This window comes from Bacidia gigantensis (assembly GCF_019456465.1).
Source record: "Bacidia gigantensis strain McMullin 20006 chromosome Unknown contig_255, whole genome shotgun sequence".
In the NCBI taxonomy this organism is placed as follows: Eukaryota; Fungi; Ascomycota; class Lecanoromycetes; order Lecanorales; family Ramalinaceae; genus Bacidia; species Bacidia gigantensis.
The window spans coordinates 1,170,406-1,195,644 of NW_025408605.1; the positions used below are offsets into that span (position 1 = coordinate 1,170,406).

Consider the following 25,239-nt stretch of genomic DNA (forward strand, 5'->3'; position numbering starts at 1 on the left):
TGACTATCCCAATGCTCCTCCCTCTCACCGAAAGGAATTCATTTGCAGTGACCACAACTAAGGCTTGACTGCAACATGGCGTCAGCCCCGGAAGGCAATCCTGATCCTGGTAGGACCCATGGCGAAGAAGAGCCTTTGTTGGGCCAGCCTGGGGACGCCAACCAACCCGAGGGAAAGGGCTTGGAGCTGAATTTCATTCTGGGTGAGGAGCTCCTCATGGTTCTCAGGTCCAAATCTCTTGCAGAGCTATCTTTCCGCACAACTCGGACAGCAACATGCCACGAACCCCTTGCTTTACACGTTGCCTTCCATACTGGTTCCGTGTCGATCAGTTAGAAGATCATTATACTGCTGCAGAAAATGAGCGGGAAAAGTTTACTAAAAATTCTTGGGTCTATCTAGGTACGGGCATCATTGCTCAGGCTGGGATCTGGATTGTTGGTCTTCCTGCTCCAAACCTCGCCATGTTTTATATGCTGACCACGTCACAGCTCACGATCACGATTTGGGTCGATATTCTCAAGTCTCCCTACTCGCTGTTCACCCCGCATCCTGTAAGCCTTTCCCCCTCCCGTGGGGATCCTTCGATTACACTTCATTTACACAAGCTCTGTCCGAACTTGTCCAAAGCTGCTTTTGATTCCTGACATTGTATCTTACATACCTTTAGCTCCTCAATTCCGCCGGCCTCCTCCTCACCACGCAAGCGATTCTACTGCTCCAGCCAACCCACACACCGAAGCAAAAGCGGGATGGGGCAAACGTCCACGGCATTCTCAACAGTCTCAGCGTTCTGACTCTCATAGCCGCTCTCGCGGTCATTGAAGCGAACAAGTACAAGGGTGGCATGGCTCGTATGTCCCCATTGTTCCTTACACCAGCCCCACCTTATGGTCGACTTTTGCTCGGCCATAAGAACACTTCGCCTCTGACCTGTCCCTCATTCCTGCAAAGATCCTTCTCATCCTTTACTTCGGCTCACCACTCAAACTCATAGATCTTTACTCTCCCCATGCAATTTTAGGCTTGATTACCTACATCCTTTTCTTCCTGCAAGCCATCGTTGGCATAACGCAGTACTGGTTTCCGAGTCTCTACGGTGGGGAGGACAACGCAAAAGCCTTGTATAAATACCATCGTGCCAGTGGCTATGTTTTGATCCTGTTAAGTTTGATTGTGGTGGCATTGGCGACACAGACGTCGTTCAACAAGAAGGCGTAAGTTGGTCGTCTTTAAGAGAAAATAGAAGGCTGACGATGTTGATTTACAGGCTACATATCGAGCTTTGGGTCGTCATAGTCACAGCTATCATAACGCTGCTCGGTTTAGTACCGAGAATCAAGATGCAGAAGTTGGGATTGAAGAGGCAGTAGATGTACTGCACAGGAAACTATGTCATGAGCCAGAAAGGATTACTAGGAAGCTTCGGCCTTGATCAAAGTGAAAAGATGACCTCAACGTGGCGAACACTTCGATGACGCTGGATAAGAGTTCCAAAGGCCGAAAATTGTGAGGAGATGCCCGCATTGAACGAGATTGGTTGTTTGTGAAGCCATGTCAGCGCCCAGCGATGGTGCGATTGGGATGTTCCAATGTCTTTAAAGAAATTGCAGTATATATCAGATTGCGTTACCAAGCTAAGTTTGAAGTATAAGATCAAAATGTGGAAAGCTTTTTCATTGCCAAATGTCTAAAGCATGGGTATCTGCCCCTCCAATGCTCAAAGGTACGCCATCAGTCATTTCCCTTGATCTACCAAGAATATCCCATGTCATCCATCCCATTGCGCCTTCCCCAATGCGATTTCAGGAAACGCTCTTACGGATAGTTTCATAATATATATCCTAAGTAGTTGCTACTGTCGCAGGAGCAGGGAGCAACTCAATCTGCCGTATCAGGAAACTCTTCTCGTCCAGAAATTGGTCGTCATCTTGCCGGTCATCTAGAAAGCTGGGGAGAAATCTGAGGAGCCGGTCTCGATTTTGCGTCAAGATCCGCGTGACCGCTTCAGATTTGTTGGGGTTGGCGACGAAAACCTAAGGCTACATGTCAGATCGGCCTCAATCCGAAGAAGACGCCAAGAATGTGTTGAATCTCAACAAGAGGAACTCACTTTGAATACATGAAACCCTTCGTACTGCACCATTTTCCTCTCATCTTTCAGCAATTTCATCGTCAGCTTCAAATGCTCTGGCAGCTCCACATAATGAGTCATGACAACGTAGTTGGTCCTGTCCAGCAGAATCTCGCCCAAGAGCTTTATACTCTGCCTTTTCGTGACATAGCTCATACTCTCTATCAGCAGTGAATTATACTTCGAGAAGAACATCACGAAATTGACATGAAGATAGTGTGCCACGAGCGGTTTATGCGTGGTCAATAACGTCCTGAACGTGCTGAAGGCGTCCGTGCTAGCCTCGAAAGCCGCGTTGTTGATCCAATCAAAGAATTGCCAGAACACACCATTCCCAGACTGTGGGGCCTCGAATTGGATATCGTCAACCCTGATGGCTGGTTCGTCCTCGCCTTGCGACTCGTCGTAAAGCACAAGCGCTGCTATATGCTCGTTCTTCAGGATTTCTCGCAGCACGGCGCCACATGGCATTGCACTGTCTTTTCTCTCGTAGCCTCGGCAGAGATGGATGGCGGTTTCTGGCCTATCATCTAGTACGTGGGCTAGAGCAGGCGACTCTTCGTTCGTAGAGCCTGGGGGCCGAAAACGCAAGGCATAGGAGAGGATGGTTTGTGAGTCTTTGCGGGCTTCAAAGCGAAGAAGGTGGATGTTGCAGGTGAGGATATGAATGAAGTCTTCCTTTATCATGTCGTTTACCAGAGCGGAGACAGCTTCTGGGGTTGTGTCGACTTCTATGTAGACTGCAGGTGAGATTTGTAGAGAAGTATGTTGGTAGTGAAAGGCATACCATGTGTACCCTGGAGCGTTACTTTCATCTGTGAGAGGAGTTTGCACAGCTCATCTTCGGTCTAGGAGCAGTAAGTCTCAATGCGCGGCCGACTTGGGCCTGGAGGAAGTGAACCTTTGCCAATTGCGGTGGCTGCCGTAACCTGATGAGCAAGTCTTTGGCAGTCTTCACAATCTCGAACTTTGACTGCTTGTTCCTGAAGAAGAAAGCCATGATGACGATTCTGTATGTCCTGCAATCTCGGTTCTAGTCTATTTACTTTCGATCTGCTTTGTTTACCATCCAGCAATGGCTGACGTGTTCAAACTAGCGCGGAGCATGATGCTCTGCACGGATAGTGACAACTTCAGGGCTGTCACACTGCCTTTCCACTTTATTGTTGTCAAGAATGGCATTGAGACGCATCTACGTCGACCAACGGTTGAAGGTGTGAGAGACCTGATCGACCGGAGTTAGCGCAGCACCGACGGGATGAAACGGTCAGCCCTAAGACTTTACCCCGCCAGCCTAAATGTCTTGTGATGTTTAGCAAGACAACGCATGCTAACCAAAATCTGCTATCGACCGATTCATGTTGCATTCGTGATTTGGTGAACTTCGTCAGTCATCAGAAGAGTAGGCGGTGTACTTCTCACCTGAGGCCCTTCAATGGTGACAATATTGATGCTTTAGGCATACATATTGCCTATGCTAAAAATACATTCGCTTCTGCAGAAGAGTAGCTAGAAAACACATAGATGATCGAAATTTCCCCCGGACAGTCTTCTTGACGTCGGTAGATCTTAGCATATTTCGCAATCTATTCATTCTCGGCTCCTAATTTCGCTAGCGGTTCGGAACCTTGGTCCTGGTGATTTTGCGCAAGACCCCGATTCTGGTCACTCTGTTCTTGTCCAAGAGATGGGATTTGCGCAGGCATTGGTTGCTGCTGCTGCTGCTGTGATTGCGGGGGAGTTGCGGGGGTTGTCCCATCATCTGTGGTGGCGGCTTCTGGGGGCGTTTGTAATTGGGCCACAACTCTCTGAGCTTTTGGTAAGCATCTTTGAATTTCTTGGCTGTTTCCTTTGCCCTTTCGTCAGTGCCGTCTGGGACAACTTCTCCGGGCGACGGCTGAAACCATGAATCCGGAGGCGATTCCATAGCGCCAGGGTGAGGGGGAAGGGGCCTATTTCCTGATAAGGCGAGGAGGTAGGCAATGTTGACCTGTATACGTTTCAAATAATTGTCGTAGAGTAGTTTGGGGGGAGGTTTGGTCAATTTTGGAGTCTGAGGTGTAGGGGTGGTAGTAGTAGGCGTCGTCACCGACCCGGTAGGAGATTTTTGTGCTTCACCAGCGGCGTCCAGTGGCTTCTGGGGAGCTGAGGCATTCTGCTGTTGAGGCGAACCCTGAACAGGTGCGAGTGCAGCACCAACACTTTGTAGCTGCTGAAGCTCTCGGAGCAGAAGGGAATTGAGACCCAATAACGCGGCGACGCGTTCTTCGTTCTCCCGTGAAAGCTTGCCAATCTTTGGTGTTGGGGGATTCGGTTGCCCCGAAGCATCAGCGTTCGACGTCACTTGTGTTGAGGTCGGAGAGTTCGCAGCAACGGTCATTGCGGACGCTGCAGATGGCTGCGATTGGGAAGGCGGTTGCCCCGAAGGCACCGCGCTGGAGGTCAGAGCGGTCCCGGACGCGTTGGACGAGTTGGGATTTGGTTGATCTACATGAGTCGGTAGTCAACATTTGACATTGAGTCATCATTGGCGTCGCACAGAGCCAGTGGGGAATTGAATGTTGACTTACAAGGCCGCTGAGGGGGGAGCATAGCCGCCCCGGATGGCGTGGCATACTGCTGATTTGGGCCGGGATTTTGACTCAGTGGAAGCACCTGCGCGCCGGTAGGCTGGAACGGTGCGGAAGATGATCCAGGCTGTTGGTAGGCCATGGGCGGCCACACTTTCTCGAGCAGCTCTCTCGCGTGGCGTGCATGATGGAATTTCGGCTAGCAAAGTCCTGATTGGTGAACTCATTCTGCTCTGAGCCGTTATGGAGTCTAGGGACTTTTAGGGCGGCGTAGCTTGACATTCCCCCGAACCTATTCGAACAACCTTCCAACCTCCCTCCACCGCCAGGATCCAGTGAGATTGTCGAACGCTCAATCACCAGCCTGCAGGTGTATTCATGCGGTAATGTCACGCTCATGACAGCAGCATACCGACGCTCGTAGGGCTAGTCGAGACGAACAATGGCAGGAAAGCGCGTTAGCTCTTCTGCTGGGTCACCTGCTTTAGTCCTGAAGGAGCATAGCAATCCTCAGGCTTGAATGGACCTTAAATGTTCCGCAACTAGCAAATCTTATCCAGCTGGCCACTTACTCATACTTCTAGATTTTCACCGGTTTTCAGATTCTCTACTGCATGTACTCTACTTGATCGGGCCGAAACATGATGAAAGGGGGAATTTCCCCTTCGATATTGACAAATGTGCTCGTCCAAATATCCTGTCTTTGCAGCCATACCGATGTGCGAGGGATGACTACAAAGACGATGGGACAAACGTGCTACTCGATGCCAACGAAAACGCTTATGGCCCGGGGTTGGAGCTGAGTCGCCCCAATGATCTGCCCAAGGGCGAGATAAAGGCGCACGCGGCCAACCATCCAAGCGATATTGATTTCTTGGGTCTGAACAGGTATCCAGATCCCCACCAATCCGAATTGAAACAAGCATTGTGCAGCCTCCGCAATACTCATCACCACACCAATCGTAGCTTGAAGCCCGAAAACCTCTTTGTTGGACTAGGCTCAGATGAAGCCATTGATGCTCTTTTGAGATGCTTCTGTACACCAGGAACAGACAAGATTCTTACATGTCCACCCACGTATGGCATGTACGCGGTGAGTGCTCAAGTCAACGACCTTTCAGTCGTCAAGGTCCCCCTAGACACGGAGAAAGGTTTCGATCTCCGCCCAAGCGCCATCAACGAAGCTCTCTCAAAAGACCCAGCAATCAAGCTTGCTTATTTCTGCTCTCCCGGCAATCCTACCGGAAAGTTAATCTCAAAAGTAGATCTTCAGCAAGTTCTTGAGCATCCGAGTTGGAACGGAGTTGTTGTGCTCGATGAAGCCTACGTTGATTTCTCGCCAGAGGGGTCAAGCTTGGCCGAATGGGTTCTAGAGTGGCCGAATCTGGTTGTTATGCAAACATTGAGCAAAGCTTTTGGCTTAGCCGGGATACGTCTCGGGGCTGCCTTCACCTCGCCACCTATTGCAAGATTACTCAACAACATGAAGGCGCCGTACAACGTCTCGAGTCCAACAAGTGCCCTAGCTTCTGCCGCGCTTAAGCCTCACAGTCTTGCGGTGATGAAAAGCAACAAAGAGAAAATATTGCAACAGAGAGATAGAATGATAAAGAAACTTCCACGGATACCCGGTGTTGGCCAATTTTTGGGAGGGTTTGATGCGAATTTTCTCCTTGTGGAGATCCTAGATCGACCGCGGGATCAGGGAGGGCAAGCAAGTAATGAGGCTGCTTTGGCACTCTATGAGAAGCTGGCAGAAACGAAAGGTGTAGTGGTTAGATTTCGAGGGAAAGAAAGTGGCTGTGTAGGGTGTCTTAGAATCACGGTAGGAACGGAGCATGAAGTAGATAGACTATTGGAACAAATGAGATTGGCGATCGAGGGCATGTTTGAGGCCAACGGAGAATCTAAGAAAGCGGAGGAGGATGCTGCAGAAGCCAAAGCGAATGATATCATCGCATAGAGCACAATCCAATTCCTCCCATAAAGGTGGCCCCTCTGCATCCATTGGCAGTCATGCTTCGGTGACCGCGCCGAACACGGAGTACGAGCAGGAGCAATGCAGGCGGTAAGGGCTTTGTTCGGCCACAAGCGTGTAAGACAGGTTTCCAGTGTTGACGGATCACATTGCGAGACCCCAAGGCTCAAGGCTTTGCAAGATTATTATTGATGGTGAAGCGTGAAGCATGGGGTTCTATGCCTTTTAGGCGCGGTAGACCGGCCGCTACTTGTTCACAGGCATCATTAGGCCATCAAGCTCTCGCCTCCCGGGCTAGTCAGTAGTCACGACTAGCTCACTGCCAGCACATCTATCACTCTCACAACCAATCAGCCTACTTCTCCAGAACCGAAACACAAAGGATCAATACTTGGATCGCAAACTCATCCGTCATCACACATCATCAGTCTGGAACAGCTGGTAGAAAAGCTTCTTCTTCATCCATCAGTCACCTGATCAATCATCGGCACCTGGACCATTCAGACTACTGCAAGGCAGCAGGCACCCCGGGCGGTAGCATACATCTTGCAGAATTTGGTTGCTACCCATGTAACCCTATTGATGTGGTGATTCTCGTTCAAGATTGCCATACCACAATGTCCATGACATTACTCGAATTGCGTACATCAGTAAATCATGGATTAAATCCCTCGTTCTCTAAGACTTATCTAGTGGCCACCGTTCTCACCAGAGGGCTGTGATCTTCTGGTGGAACACCTGCATCATGGTCAACCTGGAACCCGGACGCGACTACTATGCAGATTTAGAAATCACGCCCCAGGCCAATGCAAATGATGTGAAAAAGCAATTCAAGAAACTTGGTATGGTTATAGGATTCCCGACAATTCAATGCCGCTGATTCTTCGCAGCTCTGAAATACCATCCGGATCGCAACCCAGGTCAAGAGGCAGAGTACAACGCCAAATTCCAGGCCATCTCGGCCGCAAACGAAGTCCTCACCGACCCAGCGCTGCGTGCCAAGTTCGATGCACAACGATTCAGAGAAGGGCCCCCGAGACCATTCAGCAACCCACAAACGCGACCTGATGTCCCACCTCGAACTCGTGCTACAAATTTCCCACCACCACCCAGGGCTCCACCACCTCCTGCTAGCAAGCCGCAGCCTTCTTCTGGGGCGCGAAGATATGATAATTTTGCTCGTGCGAATGCCGGCTGGGGTGCTACAGATACTGATGATGTCCGAGGGAAGGCGAACGATTTTAAAGCTTGGGAGCAAATGAGACATGGGCAAGGGCCACTACCAAAGAGTCGTCCACCACCCTCAAGGTCTCCACGGAGGACTACGTTCGAGCCTAAGCACACATCCCCGCCTGGAAGAGCGTCGAATGGCCCTACATCCAGGGTTCGGCGCACATGGGAAGATCTGAAAGATGCGGGAATGCCTTATTTAGGCAAAACGCAGTCGAATCGCCCGGCTGGTAGGAAAAGTGGGCCTGAGGACGAGAAGCAGACGCAGTCTGCATTTTCGAATACCTTCAATGGCGATCATCCTACCAAGTCACCTGAAATGGCCCCACCACCCCGACCCCGACACGCCGTACCACCACGACACGATCCAGCGAACCTGCACGGCCGAGAGCACGTAGCATCATCGAACCATACTTCTGCTCGTCCTCGAATGCAATATAAAAATGCCGGAGGCGAGAGGACCTTCCTTGCGAGTCCTGCAATACACAGATCTGCAACGACCGCTACGCCTAGAGATGCAAGAGATCAGACTGGCTTCAAGGACAGGCGCTCTGCAAATTTTAATGGCGACCACCATCACTCCGCATCTGCTGGTGCTGCCACCTATGAAGCTCCGTTTAGATCATCCAATGTGTCTTCGGCAACTACTTCAGCTACCACCTCATCCGACGATGAGGATGAAGAACCGTTCTACGGAAAAGCGCCAGAGCACAGAGAGCACAGAATACCAAGGTCCAGAAAAGCTCGTATGCCGGCTGGGGCTGGTATACGCATGAGATCGGGGTTCTCTCCGCATGTCCATGACGGCAATCAGGACGAAGGACAAGCACCCCACCCAGGCTACGCAGATTTCAGGAGACACTCCGGCATTGATCTACCAACGCAGAGCTCTTTTTCAGACCAGCCAGGGGGCTTTGCTGCTCATCGGACAAGACAGGATTCTTTTCAGAACGGGCCGCAATCAGCAAAGTCACCCGCTAATGACAGTCTAAACGATCGGTTTCCCCAGCGGCATAAAAGCTTCGATGATAGGTACAGGTCACCTTTGGGAGATCAAGGCCGCACCCCTATGTACGAGACCCCAGGGCATAGCCCATTCTCTTTTATCTACCATTCAGCTCCTTTGTTCTCTAAAAGATGGCCAAATCATAGGCCATCTAGTTCCCCCAAGCATCAGAAGTCCCTAGATGTGAAGTTGTTGCAAATCTTGGAGGGTCTTTGCAAACCCTCTACTACCACCATTAATGAGGCTCGATTTTCCCGGCAGCCTGCTCCGCCGACATCTTGCAAGACTAGCGTTCCGCTTTCTTCATTTGCTGACTATGTATGCGATAGTTTTGAGATGCCTGATCATAGCAAACCGTCTACGACAACATCACCACGAGATTCTCCAAGCTCAGAAGCTGTTAATATGAGATTTTCGGTCTCTGGATCTCCGCCAAAGTTCGGCAATCATAACCCATTCTCCCATCACAAAGCTACCGCTGAAGACGGCGAAAATGCGGATGAATTTTTGGACGACGAAGAGACTTCTCCAACCGACACACGTGTACCAAATGAGCGTGAAGCTGGCACTGATATTCCACCACCGCCAAAGGTAGGTGACAAATGGTCGGCCGAAGATTGGGAGAGGAGGTTTGGGGTGCATACATTTGACATACCCGCAAGTGGTCCAAACAGTCGTGCGACAAGTAGAAAAAGATCAGGCACTCCTAAATCATCGTCCCTCAACAATCTCCGACGGACGGCGTTCCGCTCAAGCGGTTTCCAGCCTACTGTCGCCGACGACAGTGATGAGCCGAGTGCCTCTGAGCCTCCGCCAACTGAAAGTCTCAACCGCAGCACGAATAATTCACGCACAAGTAACGCCAGTGATGGAAGTGCTATGGATATCGACTCTACCCCTCCAGCCTCATCTAACAGTAAGCCTGTGAAGACCGGTCAAGCTTCCCCACTGGGTACACATCGGGATTCCCAATCTACCGTTACAGCATCACCGCCAAAAACCAATGGAGACTCTCAGAGACTGAATCTCGGTGACTTTAGACATGTCGCTCCTTTCGCCACCAATCAAAGTGGACTCAATGGCATCGGCGATCTAAATGATTTCCTACCCTTTGAGTCCAGACCGTCACCCATACGACCCGACTTTACCAAATGTACTAAACCTCTTGAGTTACCCAAGCCTCCCAAAGCACCTTCGCCCCCACAGACCCTCAATGACGAGACTTGGAACACCTACGTAGAGAAAATGAATTGGTATCTGTTTCATTGGAATAGCTTCAACCAGAACATGATATTGCTGTTTCAGCAGCGCCAAGAGGACCGTCGAGAGATCGGTCCTTCGTGGATCGTTCAAATGGGTGGGGATTGTGAAGCCTATCTGGAGTGTTTGAAAGAGGAAGAGAAGGCTAGAAAATGGTGGGACGTGGCCACTGACTACCATAAGGAGTCTATGACGAATCTGAAAAATGTCCGAGAAAGGGTGCTCAAAGCCAAGGGCCAGGCATGACATGAATAAAAGGTGTATGATCTACGGCGGTGGATGATCTCGTCCGGACAAGCATTGTTCTGATTGATCAAGCGAGCGACGGAGTTGGAGGTATGGTGGAAAACTCTCATCTTTTCTCGTCATAACAATGATGACAGCACACGACCATTTCACAACTCATGAAAGTGTTCTGTACGGGATCAAGCGAGGCGTTGGAAAGTGGACTAGTTAGGTAGCCTGCGAGGCAATAAGAAGGCGTTTACTGGCGACTAGCAACATTTGATCGCAATTAGCCTGCACTCTGCAGGGAATGGTATATGCCTGATTTGCATTGGTTGTGTCACATCACATCGTTGTCTACAAGTGCACAAGCCTTGATGTTCATTCCACGTCAATGTGAATGAATCCTGGAAAGACTGCCCGGGTTGAGTCCATATTCGATTCAGCTCAATTTGCAGAGCGCTGTAAATCAGCAAACATCTCTAATTCTACAGGTCGCTTTCTATGCGTTCATGGCAGACATTTCGTCAGAAAAGATAAGTCGTTTCATGATCTCCCCTCACACTCATCCCAAACGGACAGGATGGCATCCCTGATCTCATCGGTGCTCTTTTGACCCCCACTCGTCGTATCTCCCGCCGCCTGTGGTAAATTATGCCACATCTGATACTCCTTCTCCTCCTTGATGCCATGCTCAGCAAAATACTTGCTCAACCTCCTGCCCCTCTCTAGGTTCGGATCCTGCAGGCCCCGCACATGTACGCTGGGCACATGCACAATCTCCTGCAATGACGGCGGGCCCTGCGTGCCGTACTCGTCCCTTGGCCCCGGAAAGTCCAGCGGACTCTTACTCGCATTTGTCAAGGAATAAGGTGGGTAGCTCGCACAAAGCATGACACCAAATTTAAATTCAGGCATACCCTGCGTCTCCCAGCTCCTCCCTTCCGCTTGATCGGCCAACAAGCCAGCGGTGAACCTCCCCCCCTGCGAGAACCCCATCACGCCCACCACAGGCCCTGGCTCCTTCCCTCCGCTGTCCTTCCGCACGTCCTCATCATCCTTCCTGATGGCGGCCACGATGGTCTGCCGACTCTTCCTCGCGGCTCGTTCTTGCTCCTTGACTCCAGCCTCGACGCCATTGGTGGCGTAGTCCTCGAAAGGGTACCAGCGCCAGAAGGGTGGGCAGTCGGCGAAGACGGGTAGGACGCCTGGTCCGGCGACGGATTGATAGGGAGCGTCGAGGTAGATGAGGCGGAAGTGGTCGCGGAGGGCGCGGGAGAGGTTGCGGAGTTGGATTTTGAAGATTATGGCGGAGGTGCCGCTGCCGTGGAGGCAGACGATGCGGGGAAGGGCGCGATTAGGGGAGGCGGCGCGTGAAGAGGCGGCGGTGCTGGGGTGGGACATGATTGTGTGGGATTCTAGTAGAGATGGCCGAGGTGGGTTGGATTGGAGATGCCGAGAAAGCGTTGTCGGCCTCCCAGTATGGTCGAAGTGGGTATGTCAAGGTAACTTTGTATTTCACTGTCAGATTGTTTACTTCAGCGCATATTACGTATGAGGCTGTAGGAAGGTTGCTGAATGATCCAGATGCATTGTAGGATGTGGCATATAGTCACATCAGGGTGATCCAAGATGTCCGACTCTGCGTCACCGATACCACACGCTCGGTCACCGGTGCGACATGCGCTGACGGTCGGGTAACATTCTGATCCCTTAAAGGTAAAGGTCAGGTACTCGTCAGGTAGCTTCCACCGTCAGCTCTGGGGAAGGTTGGCGCCTGGACTTGGCAGCGGGTGCCGCGCCGTCAACTCCCCTAAACATCAAGGCTGAACTGCCATGGCTTACGTGCTTACATTCCTACCTCTTTTCAACGTCTTCACCTCAATATTCTAATGCAATCAGTTCCTCGATGTGATTAGACCAACGGTGTATTTGATGTTGTTTCTACTAGAAAAATGAATCAAGGCCAGCATAGAGAGGCATGAGCTACTCGTACAGCTCCTCGGTAGGGTCTTTGCCGTGCTCCGGAGCCTCCACTCTGCCCCTTCTCACCATTCATTCATCATTGGTTTCATTAAGGGGACGCTTGGGGGAACTGGGAGTCACCCTTCAGCCTTATTGTCACGCCTAATGCAACGATCCTCGTCCGGATGGTGCATCTATTCGCAATTTCATTCGTTCTCTCCCCCCTTAAGATTTAAGGCCCCCCAGACAAGCTCTTCGATGGCGTTAGGATGGTGCACCATTAATGCAGCATGGAGGCTTTGACAGCCAGCCTTCCACCTTCGTTTTCCCTTGCCTGTTTTATATATAATGCCAGCGTTGCCCCAGTCTGCACCTCGTTGAGCTTGCTGTTCTTGCAGATGTCGCTGCCCTCATGGCACCTCTTGAGCTCCTTTCATTGCTTGTCTTGATTCCTCAAACAACAGTTGCGTTCAAAGGCTTTCAGCCCAATTGCACTCTTCCTTCTCATGCCATCGGTTATGCTACATCCCCGCAGGTTCGTGGGACACTGACTATCGTCTGGAGCTGCTTTGCCGTCATTATTCTCTGTACCTGGTCCGTCCAACATCTACATGTGCCCCAGGATACAGACAAAGAAAAGCCGTCGTCTTACGCCAGACGCTTTGCGCGTGCCGCCATCAGTCTCGTCTTTCGCCAAAAGAAGAAGGTAGAGCTATGGGACGAGTTCCTTGATGAGGTGCGTTGGAACTATGAAAGGCTGAAATGGATGGCCTTTATCATTCTGGTGCCTGAATTCTACTTCGCAAAGGCACTCACAGAAAATTGTGCCGCAAATGACTCGAGGAAGGGATTTGGAGATGAGCGATGGGGCACGATGCACGCATTCCATGCAAACAACAGGGGCTTTGTATTACGCTTTGAGACCACAGCCGTCAAAACATCACTCCATCCATTGAAGGCGGATGAAGACGGCCGGGCACTCTACGTGCCTCGTCCGGATGGCTTTCCAACCACCTATTTTGAACAAGACACAGACCATGCCGAACAAATTGAAATACGCCATTGCCAGCAGAAGTGTGGCTCTCAATGCTCACACCGAACGGATGGAAAATCAGGGGAGGGAAAGAAGTTGAGGTCAAGACCTTCAATCTTACGAGCAGACTCCGAGCTGGCTGATCAACAGCCCAACGTGGAACGTCGGCAAGTCTTGAAAGGGGATCAACGACCGCAAGTGAGCAGAATACAGACCACCCATCTCCTATCGAATCCTGCGTCCCCGCTGCTAGATACTTCGACCACCTTGGTGAATAGCCCTCGATCTAGCTCTAGGAGCACGAATGAGATACAGACTACTTCCACTATGAGCCTGGTCAACCATTCCCAGGTTACGCCGTACCCATCGCAAGACACGATTGAATTGCCGAATGTGCGTTCAAGGCCTCCACCAAAAACATCTCAGCAGTCGCAAGAGACCCTAAGTCCTGAGAGTCCGCTACTAAGAGCATCTCCTCGTACCTCACTTGATTCTTCGGTCGGCACGAAGACGAGGAAACCACCAGCCAAGCCAAAACTAGGCGTACGCAACGAAGAAGCTGACGCTTTGCTCTCCCCGCAACTGTCCGAGAAGCCTCAAATCTTTCCGCATAAGCCTTGGCCTGGCACAATGTCTCTAAATACCCATCAACTCGAATACGCCTATTCCATCCGCCTCATTGGCCCGCCCCCTTACATCGACTCCGCAACGCTCAAGAACCAGTCCAAGACCGACCCTCTCGCCAAAGCCCTCACAATCTGGCAGATCCTTTGGCTCGTGATTCAAATCATGGCTCGCGCCTTCCAATCCCCACCCCTCGCCACCACCCTCCTTGAAGTCACCGTCCTCGCCTTCGCCGCCTGTGCAATCCTCATCTACATCCTTCTCTGGCACAAACCCCAAGACGTCAAAGTCCCCACTTACATCGACGCCCTTCGCCCCATCACCCGAGCCGATGTCATTGGCCTCGCAGCCCGCGCCCCCTGAGCACTATGTTCGCCTACGAGTTCTGGCTCCACGGCGTCGCCGTCCGCACGATGGGCGACAGCATCTTCCCTTTCACCCGCGGGTTCAAAGCCCCCCACTTTCCGCGTTTGGGCAGGATGTTCTCCTCGCGCCGCAATCTCCACAGTCCTCCGAACGAGGGGAAGCCACCCCCCACTGCCAACTCAAACGGCATGCCTCACCGACAAGATGTCTACCTCAACCCCATTCCCCTCGGCCTCTCTCTCGGCGGTGCCATCTTCGGCAGCATCCACTTCGTAGCCTGGAACTTTGAATTTCCCACACCCATTGAACGACTCCTGTGGCGTATCTCCTGCAGCGTTCTCGTCGGCTTGCCTCTGCTTATGACGACGATCTATTCGGGGTACATGCATTACACGAAGGTGACGTTCCGGGAGAAGAGGGAGGATGGGAAGGTGAATGCGACGCTGAGGAGATGCGGACATGTGTTCGTGCCGTTGTACTTGGCTGCAAGGGGATATCTGATGGTAGAGGTTTTTCGGAGTTTGAGCCGTAGTGAGCCGGATATTTTTCAGGAGGTCAATTGGCCGAGTGCTATTCCGCATTATAGTTAGCGGATGAATGTATGGGATTTCGTGCTTGGGGATTTGCATAGCGTAATGGGTCAGCTTTGGCTAGGAAAAGGAAGGATGAATCGATGACAATGCATTTTCAAGGTCATTTATGTTGATGATACTATTTACACATATATGCTGCCGGCTCATCATCAGCGTCGATGCAGGCTGATAATTTGGATGCTCGCAGAACATACACGTAACAATGATAACAGGCTTCCTGCTTCCCAACTCCAATGCAAAGACTGGTTGTTTACCCAAACATGAAGTTCAAAGAACCGAGTCTTCGCTCGCGCAATATATCTTGGTGATCAAGCGCCGCCATACGTCCAGCCTCGATCCCTCCTGATGCGCGCCCTAGCTTCCACATCTCGACGTATCTCTTCCTCCGTCAAGCGATCCGAACCAGCCCAGTTAGCAGACGATGTCCTGTTCCTAAACTTATGGGCTCGCTCTCGGAACATCTCCTCGATACGCGGACTCGGTACAGGGCCGAACACTGCATCAGCGTCGAGCATCTCCTCTTGATCCTCCAATAGTTGGCGAAGGTTGGGCGATTGGGCCCATTCGGGTAGACTAGCTGCTTTCTGGCGTTTCTGCGCGGTATCGGGACTGCTCTCCGAATCTTCAGAGTCTGTTGCGATATCTGCTAGCTGGATGTTCTCGGGGTTGGGGAATTGAGGGGATTGCCGAGATGGCTGTGGAAGTTTGTGTGGTAACGGGGTCTTGAAGGGCTGGGGTTGATGAACATGTTGATGATGAGGCGGGTTCGGGTTGTCTGCAAACGGTATCCGATTACCGTCTCGATATTTGGCTGTATCTGGATGGTAGGCTTGGCGCTGCTGTTGATTTTGGAGCATGTGCTGTTGATATGCTTGATTCGAAGTAGTATGTTTGAGAAGTGAGTTAGCAGGAGGGTGGTGAAGATTGGGTGGAGCAGCAGCATTAGTGTGATTGTGGTTGAATAATGACACCTTCTGGGCATCTTTGCGTATGCCAGATTGTCGGATTGGTGGCTGCATGGTTGGTCGCATAGGGAACTCTTCAGGCTCATCGTCTTCCGTTTTCCTTCGTTTGTTATCGTGTTGCTGGTAGGTCGGACCGACACTGGCTTTGGCGGACCTCGCAGGTGCACCGTCATTTTCTGGATCGAAAACCCTTTTGATCGGGGCTTTAGACCGATTGATAGGATGGTGAGTCGTCGTAGCTTTGGGGTGCTCGAAAGTGGTCGCTTGCCTCGAAGGTGGTCTCCCACCACCTAGTTCAGGACGACTCGTCGGAGCAATACGACCTTGATTTGTTGTAGCAGAGGCCTTTGCCTTCAGCGTCAGTGGGCATTAAGCATGTTCGGACTTGAGTTGACTCACATGTTCATTGATCGGTTTGCCTACAGTTCGCTGGTCCTTCTTCTGCATCTCCTGCCGCCTTTTCTCGATCGCTTGCCGTTGTGCGATTTTCTTTGGGTCTTCAGCAGCAGCAGCACGCTCTCTCTCTCGCTGTCGCTCAGCTTCTTGTCTCTGCATCTGCTCCTGCCGTCGAGTCTCTTCTTGTTGTGCTGCTCTCTTGCGCTCAATCTCTCTCTTCTGGTCAAGCTTCCGTTGGGCTTCCTTCAAATCCTAGTCGTCATCAGCTACTGCACAAAGCGTTGCAAAATCAAGACATACTTGTTCCTTCTTTCTTTCAGCAGCGATCAGGGCTTTGGGTTTGCCCGTGGGTGCACTGCCTTTGACACTATTATGTGAAACAGTGCTTTGCATAGACGCATTACTATTCTTTTTGACTAATCCTGGGTGCTTCATTTGCGCTTGGGTAGAAGACAGTGGATCCGTAGGGTTTGTGGAGGGTGCAGCACCGGTAAGTGGTACTCGTCGTGAGGGCATACCTATCCTGATATTTACTGGGGGTGCTTTGGGTTGCGCGGCCGCATCTTTCGTAAGCTTGCCGGGTCGACGAACGTCCTTCAGTTTTTGAGCCTGCGACATTCTGTTATGAGAAAGGGTAGCTGAATCTGAGGACTGTGGGTTCCCTTCAGTTTCATTGATTGGCTGTTCCGACTGTACTTTTCTTGGGCTTTGCCGGGTGATCTTTGATTGAGTCTGAGATTGTTCTTTTAACTCAGCCTTCGGTTTCGCCTGCTCCTTAATATCATTTTCTTGCTGCTTCACCCTTTCCTTTTCTTGTTGTACTTGCATTCGCGCGACAGCTTCTTTCTCCTTGTTACGAGCTTCTTTTTCTGTAGAACTTCTAGTTTTTCTCGGTTCGTTAATTAACGTATTAGATTGTGAAGGGGCGGGTTTCTGTGCAATCATTTCTTCCTTCTTCCGACGCTCAGCTGCAGCGTCATCAGCTGCAGGATTGAAAGCATCGTTTCCGGTCTCTCCGCCAGCGGGTATAGCTGGAGAAGCTGTCTCCATCTTGGCTTGTGCCGACACACCAGCACTACTTGAAAATAAACCTCTCGCCGACTTCATGATGGACTGAAGCTTCATCTTCGATGCGCTCAGAGGTCCGTCCACATGCCGTTCAACGGGAGGGCTTGACATAGGACTCAAGGCATTCTCCATTTCGCTCATGACTAGAGGATCGGCGACAGGCTGGTTTTCTCCTTGTGCTTGGCTAAGGGTCTGCGTAGGAGACTTACTCTCTGAAGCCGATCGAGCACGTCTGGATGGACTTTTTGAACTGTGTTGTTGACCAGGTGATAGTTTGCCTGCGCGTTCGTTTTCCTCTATATTGAAATGTTGATGTGCAATAGTTTCCTTTCCCCTGATGTTTTCCATTACGTCCATTGATATTCTCCTAGTAGACTGCGGTCTTGTCGCAGCTGCATGGGTCGTTTGTGGAGGTTGAATCCAATCGTCATCCTCATGATCACTGATTCGGACAGCATTAAATTGAGAGGCAACATGCAGCTCGTGCTTTTGTTGATCCAACTTTTTCAGATCAGGATACTGAGGCTGTACAGTCGATACAGCAGCAGGAATAGATTTCGTTGGCCGAGGAGGTTGCAATTGACCGAGCATATTAATTCTTTCGTGAAGACGCTGGGTAGACGATTTGTTGTGCAGCTTAGCCATCCTTGAGTCACTGTCAGACTCTTCCCTGGAGCTTTGTGGTCTTTCGACAGCCGCCTCCCCACCGGAACTTTCGTCGTTTAACTCAGCTGCATCGGTTTGTTTCACACCCCCAAGGGACTTTCCTCCTGTAAGTCTTTCCAGGAACGTACTTCGGTGGTTCGTGCCTTTGTTTTGCTCCACATGACTAGTCCGTGAGGTAGGGTTTCCGAAACTCTTTTTGGTGTTAATGGGCTCCCTCGCTGGTAATGCTGCAAATGAAAGACTGCTTTTCCGGACTAAAGGCTTTTCTGGACTTGAAGTTTGAGAGGATGTTCGGGACTCATCAAGTATCTCGTTTTCATTCGCACCCATCTCCGGTACTTCAACGTCCATGGTGTCTTGTTTAGCTACCTCTCCATCAGAATGGACCGATTGTTGTGCAGTTAGCGGTATAGTCTGTTTTGCTTTCACGACCGCATCGTCGTTCGTCACGTCCTTTTTCGTTAAGTCCTCCTTTGCAGAATGAAATGATCTTTCAGTAGTACTCCTTCCTATGGAGGAAGTCTCTGCAGATTCTTTTGGCTGCGAAGGTGAATGAGGAAAGTCGTCAAGAGTATCATGCGTCCCGGTGGACGATTGCATGTTTGGAGGATCAACATCCATTTCATCTTCAGATAGCCCATGATACCCCGAATCTGCGGCTGTTTTTCCCGTCTTGGACTCAGGATTGCGAACTGGAGCATCTTCAGCAACTGTAAACGCAGCAGCTTTCGTTGGGCTTGGGTGCTGAGCGAAGAGCGGCTTTGTTTGCGCATTGGACGAGAAAATATCAGAAAGAGGCTATTATCCAAACACGTCAGCAACGCTTTAGAAAGTGGCTTTGGGAAATTGACCTCTCTTGCCTCCAATGGATTTCGCTTTCTTGTCGTCCTCGGTGTTTTGCCTCTGAGTTTCCCCGGGGTTTTGAATACGTCTGTAACATTACTTGGGAGCGTCAGCTCTACCTTTGCGATAGGAACAGGGCAAGAAATACACTTGGTCCTTGCTAAATATCTCAGCCATATGCTCGTTTAGCCATTCGACCTCATTCCGTGCTGAGAACACGAAATCCTCAGCTTCCTGGCCACAAAACAGCGATACCTGGGCATTCTCATCTTGTATCCACTGTGAGGATCCAATGACTGGCTGCGCCCGCGCCCGTATGGCTGCCATTGCTGTATAATTAAGAAATTGCTGTTGATTCTTGAAGTTCGTCGACGGCCTTTGTTTACTCGGACCATTTAGGTATCGCGCTAGCAGCCCTACAGGCTGCGCCAAGAACTCCTCCTTTTCCAAACGTCCCCTCGGTCCCTGTATGCCAAACGAACTTTCGAATTTCTTCACTTCCCAGGTCTTGTCGGTCGTCAATTACTTGCTCTGCATCACTCACGGGCTGCTTTCTTACCTTCAGAATCCCACATTTGAGGTTGCTGAAGCATGCCTCTTCTGCTTGATGTGCAACATGCGTAGACGATCTTGGACTTCATTTCATACTCCACATTGCCATTGGAAGTGGACTCTTGCAGGATCTGCTCGTGTACTCATAAGTGTGCAGTTATAGCCATGCTCGGCAACAGATTCCTCGTTGTTCTAGGGGTCCAGCGTTCCCACATCCCAAGCCCACTTTGGAGTGCAGAATGAATGCCCGTCAGTGTTACAGCTCCTCTCCCTAATGAAGAACCCCTTTCCCACCGTATGTCCAGGACATTGCGTCTCAATTTTCTTCTTTCTCTTTGTAGAAAATCAGAACGAGCAGTGGGTGACAAGTCTGTTGTGGGTGAAACAGCGTTTGAGGTGGACGACACTCGCCAGACTCTCGTCGTGACTTCCTTTTCTGAACCGCGCCACATCAAACTGTGCCTTCAATAGCAAAATGGTTTCCCAATTCCAATAAACCGTTATCGTGCATTTTTTGATCTGATCAGGCCCACGTCTGCAGACAAAATGTATAAATTCACTTCACGCAACGAAGCTGAAGTGACTTGCCGACGATGGATTCTCGACCCTAATGGCTGCGTTGACAACAGATGTCCTTACTTTCATGGGACCTCGAAGTATTTGTCACCTCCTTGTGCCTATGCTTGTTATGCTTTCAACAACGGCGGCTGCCCAAACCCTCAAAACGAGTGTCTCTACGCCCACCTTGTAGTTGGTGGTGACTTGAAATCGGCAAATTTGTCAACGCTGTGTTCGTTGCTTGCTGTCCACTGACTTCCCCACTAAATGCTTTCACAGACCCTTACCTATCTTCTCAAGACCTCCGCATTGCACAAGCAGCAGCAGACGGCGGATTTGACTGCAGCAACTGGCCAAAGCTGAGGGACCTTCTTATAGCAACTAAAGCAGCAGTACAACCGACCAGTGGTAAAAGCAAGCCGAGATACCCAGACCGCTATAATGGGCCAGCAGCGTTCCAGTCGAGCATCTATCCCGACTATTGGAGACCAGACGCGGTTCGTCCCCGTAAAGGTGTAGTCGAATCGTACCGTGACGCTGCCAGAACCCCCAGTGTCCCAGCATTCGCCAAACCTGCTCATCAAATTCTCGGTGAACTCAGCCAGGCCACCGGTGGAAAGCGTGCAGGCTCGCCCGCCACTGTCGTAGGTGACAGTGTTCTAGGCTTCGCTAAAAATTCCAACCGCATACCATTAAGGCCTCGCTCAAACAATACGAAGCGCCCAACCGGTTACTTCGTCGATGTCGTGGGATCTGATCCAAAACGCGTCAAAACAGAGACTAGCTCCCAGCGATCCTTTGGCAACGAAAATGCTCCAATATCCGCCGACATAATTGACCTCACACAGGACCAGCCCACTCACATAAAGACGTCTTCCAGTCAGTTACCCTCACGCGCTCCCAGCACTCGTCCTGGACCACAAGTACGTCCAGTACCCAGGGCTCGCTCCGGAAATCACCGCAATAAAGCACCTCGCAAGCGCCAAGTACCACAGAACGTCATCCGCGATGACACGAGCTCGATCCTCGCACGCTGCGCGAGCAAACTCAGAGCAGCGGCCCATAGTATGGATATGGACCGCGAATCTCTACGCGAAAGGTGGGAGATTGATGCTGACCTGAAGCTGCAATCTGTGACGGATGATTTGGGAGACCTCAATGCGAAGTTCCATGAGTGTCAGGAAACAATGGTACAGGCTACGAGAATTGTGGAAGAGAAATTACTGCATCGTTGAGGGAAATGGACATGACTGTGGAAATATGACAGGGTGTGGCTTGAGACTAATGTTAGCACAGCGTATGGAGGACTAGGTGAATGGCCATCCTCGGCGCTGTTTGCTTGTGAGGTGAGAGGGGGAGTCGAAGCTATTTTGATGAGGGGAGCCTCATGTGATTGCTTGGGCTGTGTATGATCAAGCGAGTCGAAGGGCAGACGTCTATAGCCACCTGTGCTATTTCGGCTAGTTGAACAATCGATCAATACATTTTTGCCTGCTTTACAAAGGCATGTTGTATTGCCCCGCACGCAAATCTAAAGATACAGCTCGGAAAACGAGTGGGTTTCAAGTATGCACACTGAGAAAGAAAGACCCCGGCACCCATTCTCGAGCAAGTTTTCCGGCTTCTAGACCCTTGCCTAATCATCTCGTTGACATGTGTCCTCTTCGTCATCACTCTACTTCGTCACCCTCACCGATCCGTGGTCCTCAACGTTCTCCGTCAAGTCATGTTTCTTGCTCTTCGTCGACTAGTTTCTTTGGCTTTCAAGAAGCAGGCACAGCCTGCCCGCCAAATTGGCTATTTTGGTACTGCTCTTGATGGCTAGTGACACCGGCGGTCGGCTCTTGCTTAGGGGCATGTGGGAAATCTTGGGAGCTTAAGCTAGGGGCACTGCCCGGACCTGCTGTGGAGGAGGATTTGCGAGCAGTTTGGGGTGATTGCGGACGGCCACGGGCGGAGCCAATGTACCCCTGAGCTTTTGAAGTGTAATCACCAGCATAAGACTTCACGGTCTCAGAGTACTTAGCAGTATGCTGACCAGCGAGCTCTTTCGCTTGGTTTGCTTGGGCGGTGACGGTCTCCTGGGCATTAGCTAGGTGGTGGTCGATAAGCTCTTTGTTGTTTATGTAGACGAGAGGTCCCAAGAACGCAACCGTGACGCCAAGCACAGACAAACCCCAAAGTGGCATGATTTTTGTCAACCAGTACGAGATGAAGGCTGCTGAGCAGGCTGTGACCGTGTGAGTGACATTCTCGGCAAAGAGAATACGTTGGAATTCGATGCAGAAGAAATTGATCAAATGTTCAAAATCCTCTGTGAATGCTTCCAAAGCTTCACGCGGAATTGTATAATAACGCTTGGGTCGAAATGACGAGGCAAGACCTTGGGAGAGTACAAGTTTACCTGCAACCTCGGCTGCTGCTGTGGCTACTCAAAGGTCAGACATCGGAGCCCAGCAAGCTCATAAGTGGGACTTGCCTCCTAAAGATAGGTACAGAATCTTGAAGACCCATCTCGTCGCCGGTAGATACCGGAAAGCAAAGATGAAGAACACTATGCTAGCGAAGGAAATAGCGGAGGCGCGGGGATTTTCCCAACTGAGAAGATTATAAAAGAATGAATGATAGTGCGTAAGTGGCTGTCCAGTGGAAGCAGTCTGATCAGGAGTGGCCCGGGAAGCTTTGAGATTCTGGAGCTCCGAAGAAGTTTTGGTGGATTGGTCCCTCATCTTCTCCGCAACAGGTCCTACGCATTATCAATGTAAGGCAATTGACGGAACACGAAGAGTGCACTTACCATTTCCTAGAGTCTCTTTCACATTTTGGGACGCTGGATGGTTCTGCACCGTGTCTGAGGCTGTTTGAGCGTCTGTAGGTTGCGTCAATACCTCCATGGCAGAGTCACGCGAGCTTTGAGAAATCTATGACGGTGTTTGGTCAGCTTGTGAAATGCATACGATGATGCGGAGAACGATACCTCACTGTTGTAGGCCATATCTTTTGCATCTTGCAATGTGGTGCTCCCATTCCCTCCGAACGTTGAAGACATAGTTGTGAGACTGATCAGTTGACCGTTACGGCTTTGACGAGAGGCGTACGTGCTGAGCTTAGTAGAGGTGGGAACAGAGATGAAAGAAATCAAGAGAGGCTCATGGAGGATGTAATAAGAGAAATTGCCTCGTGTCAAGCCTGATATTAAAAAGGAGAAGTGTTGAGGAACGCCAGCGGTGATGGTGTAACTAAGATACCCGTTCCCTGCTTTTTTCTTTTTTGGGGCGGAATTTGCCCGAAGAAGGCAACTACAATCTATCCAACTACCCACCTTTCCATTATGCTTATGACAGCTGTTACTCGCTACATTATCACAAGTGTTTTCCCACTTTACACGTGCCTTGATAATGGACGCATTTGTCTTGATCAGTGTGTATTTAAAGTTACCTCACCGGAGTAATTACACCTGACGTAGATCAACACCTGCCACCGTCCGTCGCGTTGGATTCCAAAATTTACGACAAGCGTTCAGCTGAAAGTCTGCCTTGCACATGGGCGACTGGCCTCCAAGATATTTCCAACCCTCTCCATAGCGTCATCACGAGTACACATGTATTAGAGACTCCAGAACCCTGGTAACCTGAAAACTTCGTTGAAGCACCTAGCTTGATGCTCGGTGTGGGGTCGCTCTGCTCTTGCTTGCGAGGGCTGCATCTGCCAAATATAATTGCATCAGTGTGTACGCTGCTCGAGCTTCCTCTCCAATGGCAGAAAACTTTGCGCGCTTGTTCGGTATTGTGTCAACGTGGCATGAGATATGCATAGACTGATTATCCTGCGGAGCATTGTCTTTCACCTCGCGAAGTCTCTTTGTTCGAGTTCTTGTTATGAGCCCGGCGCAGGAATCGTTGTTGCTTAGAGGAGTAGCTGCATCCAATTTGAAAGTTGACATGGGGATACGGTGGCTGGGCTTGAGTGCCTTTGGGGCATTTACTGGCATGAACGCTCCAGAAGCGGACTGAGGTGACGTGGGTATGCTGCGGTCGGTATCCGTACAATAACCGCTTTCGTAGTCCAACTTCACGGCAGGTTGACGCCAAATAGATTTCCCAAGAATGACGGGTGGAGCGGTTGGTGGACTTCCAGCAGTTTGATTTTCGTAATGAGTCTCTCGGAATCTTTTTGCTTGCTCCGTGCAACGAACAATGATGTCTCTCTCGATACTCAATTTTAGAAAGCCTGGGTCCTCTTTTTTCAAGCATATCCTGGGGAAATCAATACCAAAGACAGGCGTGAGGACATAGCGAATATCCCAGCAAAACTTCGCAGCAATTGCTCGTGCAGCTTCATACGGTATCCAATATCCTACTCAGCATTAACATGAAATATTCAGAGCATTAGCGTCTGTACCTTGTGCACTAATGGAACCACCTGTAATGCTATGACTGATATCTTTGAGCCCAGGATTCGCAGTCATAACTTTTGCAGGCATTGTCTGTGAATGTTAGTCGAATTCGACTAGCCATGTCTACTTCAGGGTTACCTTCGAATGTTTCAAGCTCTTGAAAAATGGTGTTATCCTCACCCAGCCGGTAGTATAGTCCCACATGACTACATGGGGCTCTTTATCCTGAAGTTCACCAGGAACACGAAACCTATACTGATAGACTTTTGGCAAGATTCAGCAACGACAATTTCATTAATCTCAATGTCATTTGTCTACCTTCGAAAGCATCTCGCCCAGTCTTCTCCTGGAAATCCTTCTTCTCGCTATTATAAGGAATGTGCCGAGGGTAGTCGCTGATTGCTCCAATGGGTTCAACTTTGAAGTTTTGGTGCTCAGCCCTAGTCACAGAGTCCTGTAGCTCACACGGATGGTAATTGACTTGACCTTTAGGATTGACTTTGACAAAGGTAGCCCGCGTATTGGTCATTTTGAGCTTTCTTCGCGATGTCGCTATCAATCCAGGGCTGCTGCCAGTTGGTGAAGATGCTCGGGTGATGAAGAAGTGTTCGGGATGTGAAGGTAAAGGATTCAATAGAGATGCCACGGATATCATGATGAACAAAGGATGCGGACGACACTAAGAGTCTAGGATTCGGTAAAGCGGTGAAAGTTTGCTGAGGAGGTAGCGGCAGTATAGTTGATACAAGATAGGCGGTCACTGCGTTGGCTGGAAACGCAGGTTGGCGAGCGGGCTCGGGAGTCTGTTATA

General features: G+C 50.5%; 11 protein-coding genes across 11 annotated transcripts; 5 read left to right on the forward strand and 6 right to left on the reverse strand.

Moving 5' to 3' along the window:
• Window positions 1-75: 75 nt before the first annotated feature.
• Window positions 76-1,221, forward strand: KY384_007094 (uncharacterized protein; the record flags this gene model as incomplete). Its single annotated transcript, XM_044815586.1, has 4 exons — window positions 76-219; window positions 333-554; window positions 671-854; window positions 998-1,221. The coding sequence occupies 4 exons, from the start codon at window positions 76-78 to the stop codon at window positions 1,219-1,221; spliced, it is 774 nt and encodes a 257-aa protein (XP_044667460.1).
• Window positions 1,222-1,844: 623 nt separating this feature from the next.
• KY384_007095 (uncharacterized protein) lies at window positions 1,845-3,134 on the reverse strand (the record flags this gene model as incomplete). Its single annotated transcript, XM_044815587.1, has 4 exons — window positions 1,845-2,036; window positions 2,114-2,874; window positions 2,922-2,982; window positions 3,036-3,134. The coding sequence occupies 4 exons, from the start codon at window positions 3,132-3,134 to the stop codon at window positions 1,845-1,847; spliced, it is 1,113 nt and encodes a 370-aa protein (XP_044667461.1).
• Window positions 3,135-3,746: 612 nt separating this feature from the next.
• Window positions 3,747-4,846, reverse strand: KY384_007096 (uncharacterized protein; the record flags this gene model as incomplete). Its single annotated transcript, XM_044815588.1, has 2 exons — window positions 3,747-4,621; window positions 4,705-4,846. 2 exons carry the CDS (start codon window positions 4,844-4,846, stop codon window positions 3,747-3,749), a joined length of 1,017 nt encoding a protein of 338 aa, XP_044667462.1.
• A 378-nt stretch (window positions 4,847-5,224) lies between these two features.
• KY384_007097 (uncharacterized protein) lies at window positions 5,225-6,667 on the forward strand (the record flags this gene model as incomplete). Its single annotated transcript, XM_044815589.1, has 1 exon — window positions 5,225-6,667. The coding sequence occupies one exon, from the start codon at window positions 5,225-5,227 to the stop codon at window positions 6,665-6,667; it is 1,443 nt and encodes a 480-aa protein (XP_044667463.1).
• A 760-nt stretch (window positions 6,668-7,427) lies between these two features.
• KY384_007098 (uncharacterized protein) lies at window positions 7,428-10,424 on the forward strand (the record flags this gene model as incomplete). Its single annotated transcript, XM_044815590.1, has 3 exons — window positions 7,428-7,524; window positions 7,573-8,944; window positions 9,248-10,424. 3 exons carry the CDS (start codon window positions 7,428-7,430, stop codon window positions 10,422-10,424), a joined length of 2,646 nt encoding a protein of 881 aa, XP_044667464.1.
• A 525-nt stretch (window positions 10,425-10,949) lies between these two features.
• Window positions 10,950-11,807, reverse strand: KY384_007099 (uncharacterized protein; the record flags this gene model as incomplete). The annotated part of the gene is made up of 1 exon (XM_044815591.1): window positions 10,950-11,807. The coding sequence occupies one exon, from the start codon at window positions 11,805-11,807 to the stop codon at window positions 10,950-10,952; it is 858 nt and encodes a 285-aa protein (XP_044667465.1).
• A 973-nt stretch (window positions 11,808-12,780) lies between these two features.
• KY384_007100 (uncharacterized protein) lies at window positions 12,781-14,388 on the forward strand (the record flags this gene model as incomplete). Its single annotated transcript, XM_044815592.1, has 1 exon — window positions 12,781-14,388. One exon carries the CDS (start codon window positions 12,781-12,783, stop codon window positions 14,386-14,388), a length of 1,608 nt encoding a protein of 535 aa, XP_044667466.1.
• Window positions 14,389-15,292: 904 nt separating this feature from the next.
• On the reverse strand, window positions 15,293-19,249 carry KY384_007101 (uncharacterized protein; the record flags this gene model as incomplete). The annotated part of the gene is made up of 5 exons (XM_044815593.1): window positions 15,293-16,294; window positions 16,349-16,597; window positions 16,646-18,877; window positions 18,931-19,021; window positions 19,071-19,249. The coding sequence occupies 5 exons, from the start codon at window positions 19,247-19,249 to the stop codon at window positions 15,293-15,295; spliced, it is 3,753 nt and encodes a 1,250-aa protein (XP_044667467.1).
• Window positions 19,250-20,084: 835 nt separating this feature from the next.
• Window positions 20,085-21,267, forward strand: KY384_007102 (uncharacterized protein; the record flags this gene model as incomplete). The annotated part of the gene is made up of 2 exons (XM_044815594.1): window positions 20,085-20,130; window positions 20,312-21,267. 2 exons carry the CDS (start codon window positions 20,085-20,087, stop codon window positions 21,265-21,267), a joined length of 1,002 nt encoding a protein of 333 aa, XP_044667468.1.
• Window positions 21,268-21,795: 528 nt separating this feature from the next.
• On the reverse strand, window positions 21,796-22,926 carry KY384_007103 (uncharacterized protein; the record flags this gene model as incomplete). The annotated part of the gene is made up of 2 exons (XM_044815595.1): window positions 21,796-22,460; window positions 22,830-22,926. The coding sequence occupies 2 exons, from the start codon at window positions 22,924-22,926 to the stop codon at window positions 21,796-21,798; spliced, it is 762 nt and encodes a 253-aa protein (XP_044667469.1).
• Window positions 22,927-23,684: 758 nt separating this feature from the next.
• Window positions 23,685-24,957, reverse strand: KY384_007104 (uncharacterized protein; the record flags this gene model as incomplete). Its single annotated transcript, XM_044815596.1, has 4 exons — window positions 23,685-24,388; window positions 24,434-24,518; window positions 24,567-24,691; window positions 24,747-24,957. 4 exons carry the CDS (start codon window positions 24,955-24,957, stop codon window positions 23,685-23,687), a joined length of 1,125 nt encoding a protein of 374 aa, XP_044667470.1.
• Between the last annotated feature and the right edge of the window lie 282 nt (window positions 24,958-25,239).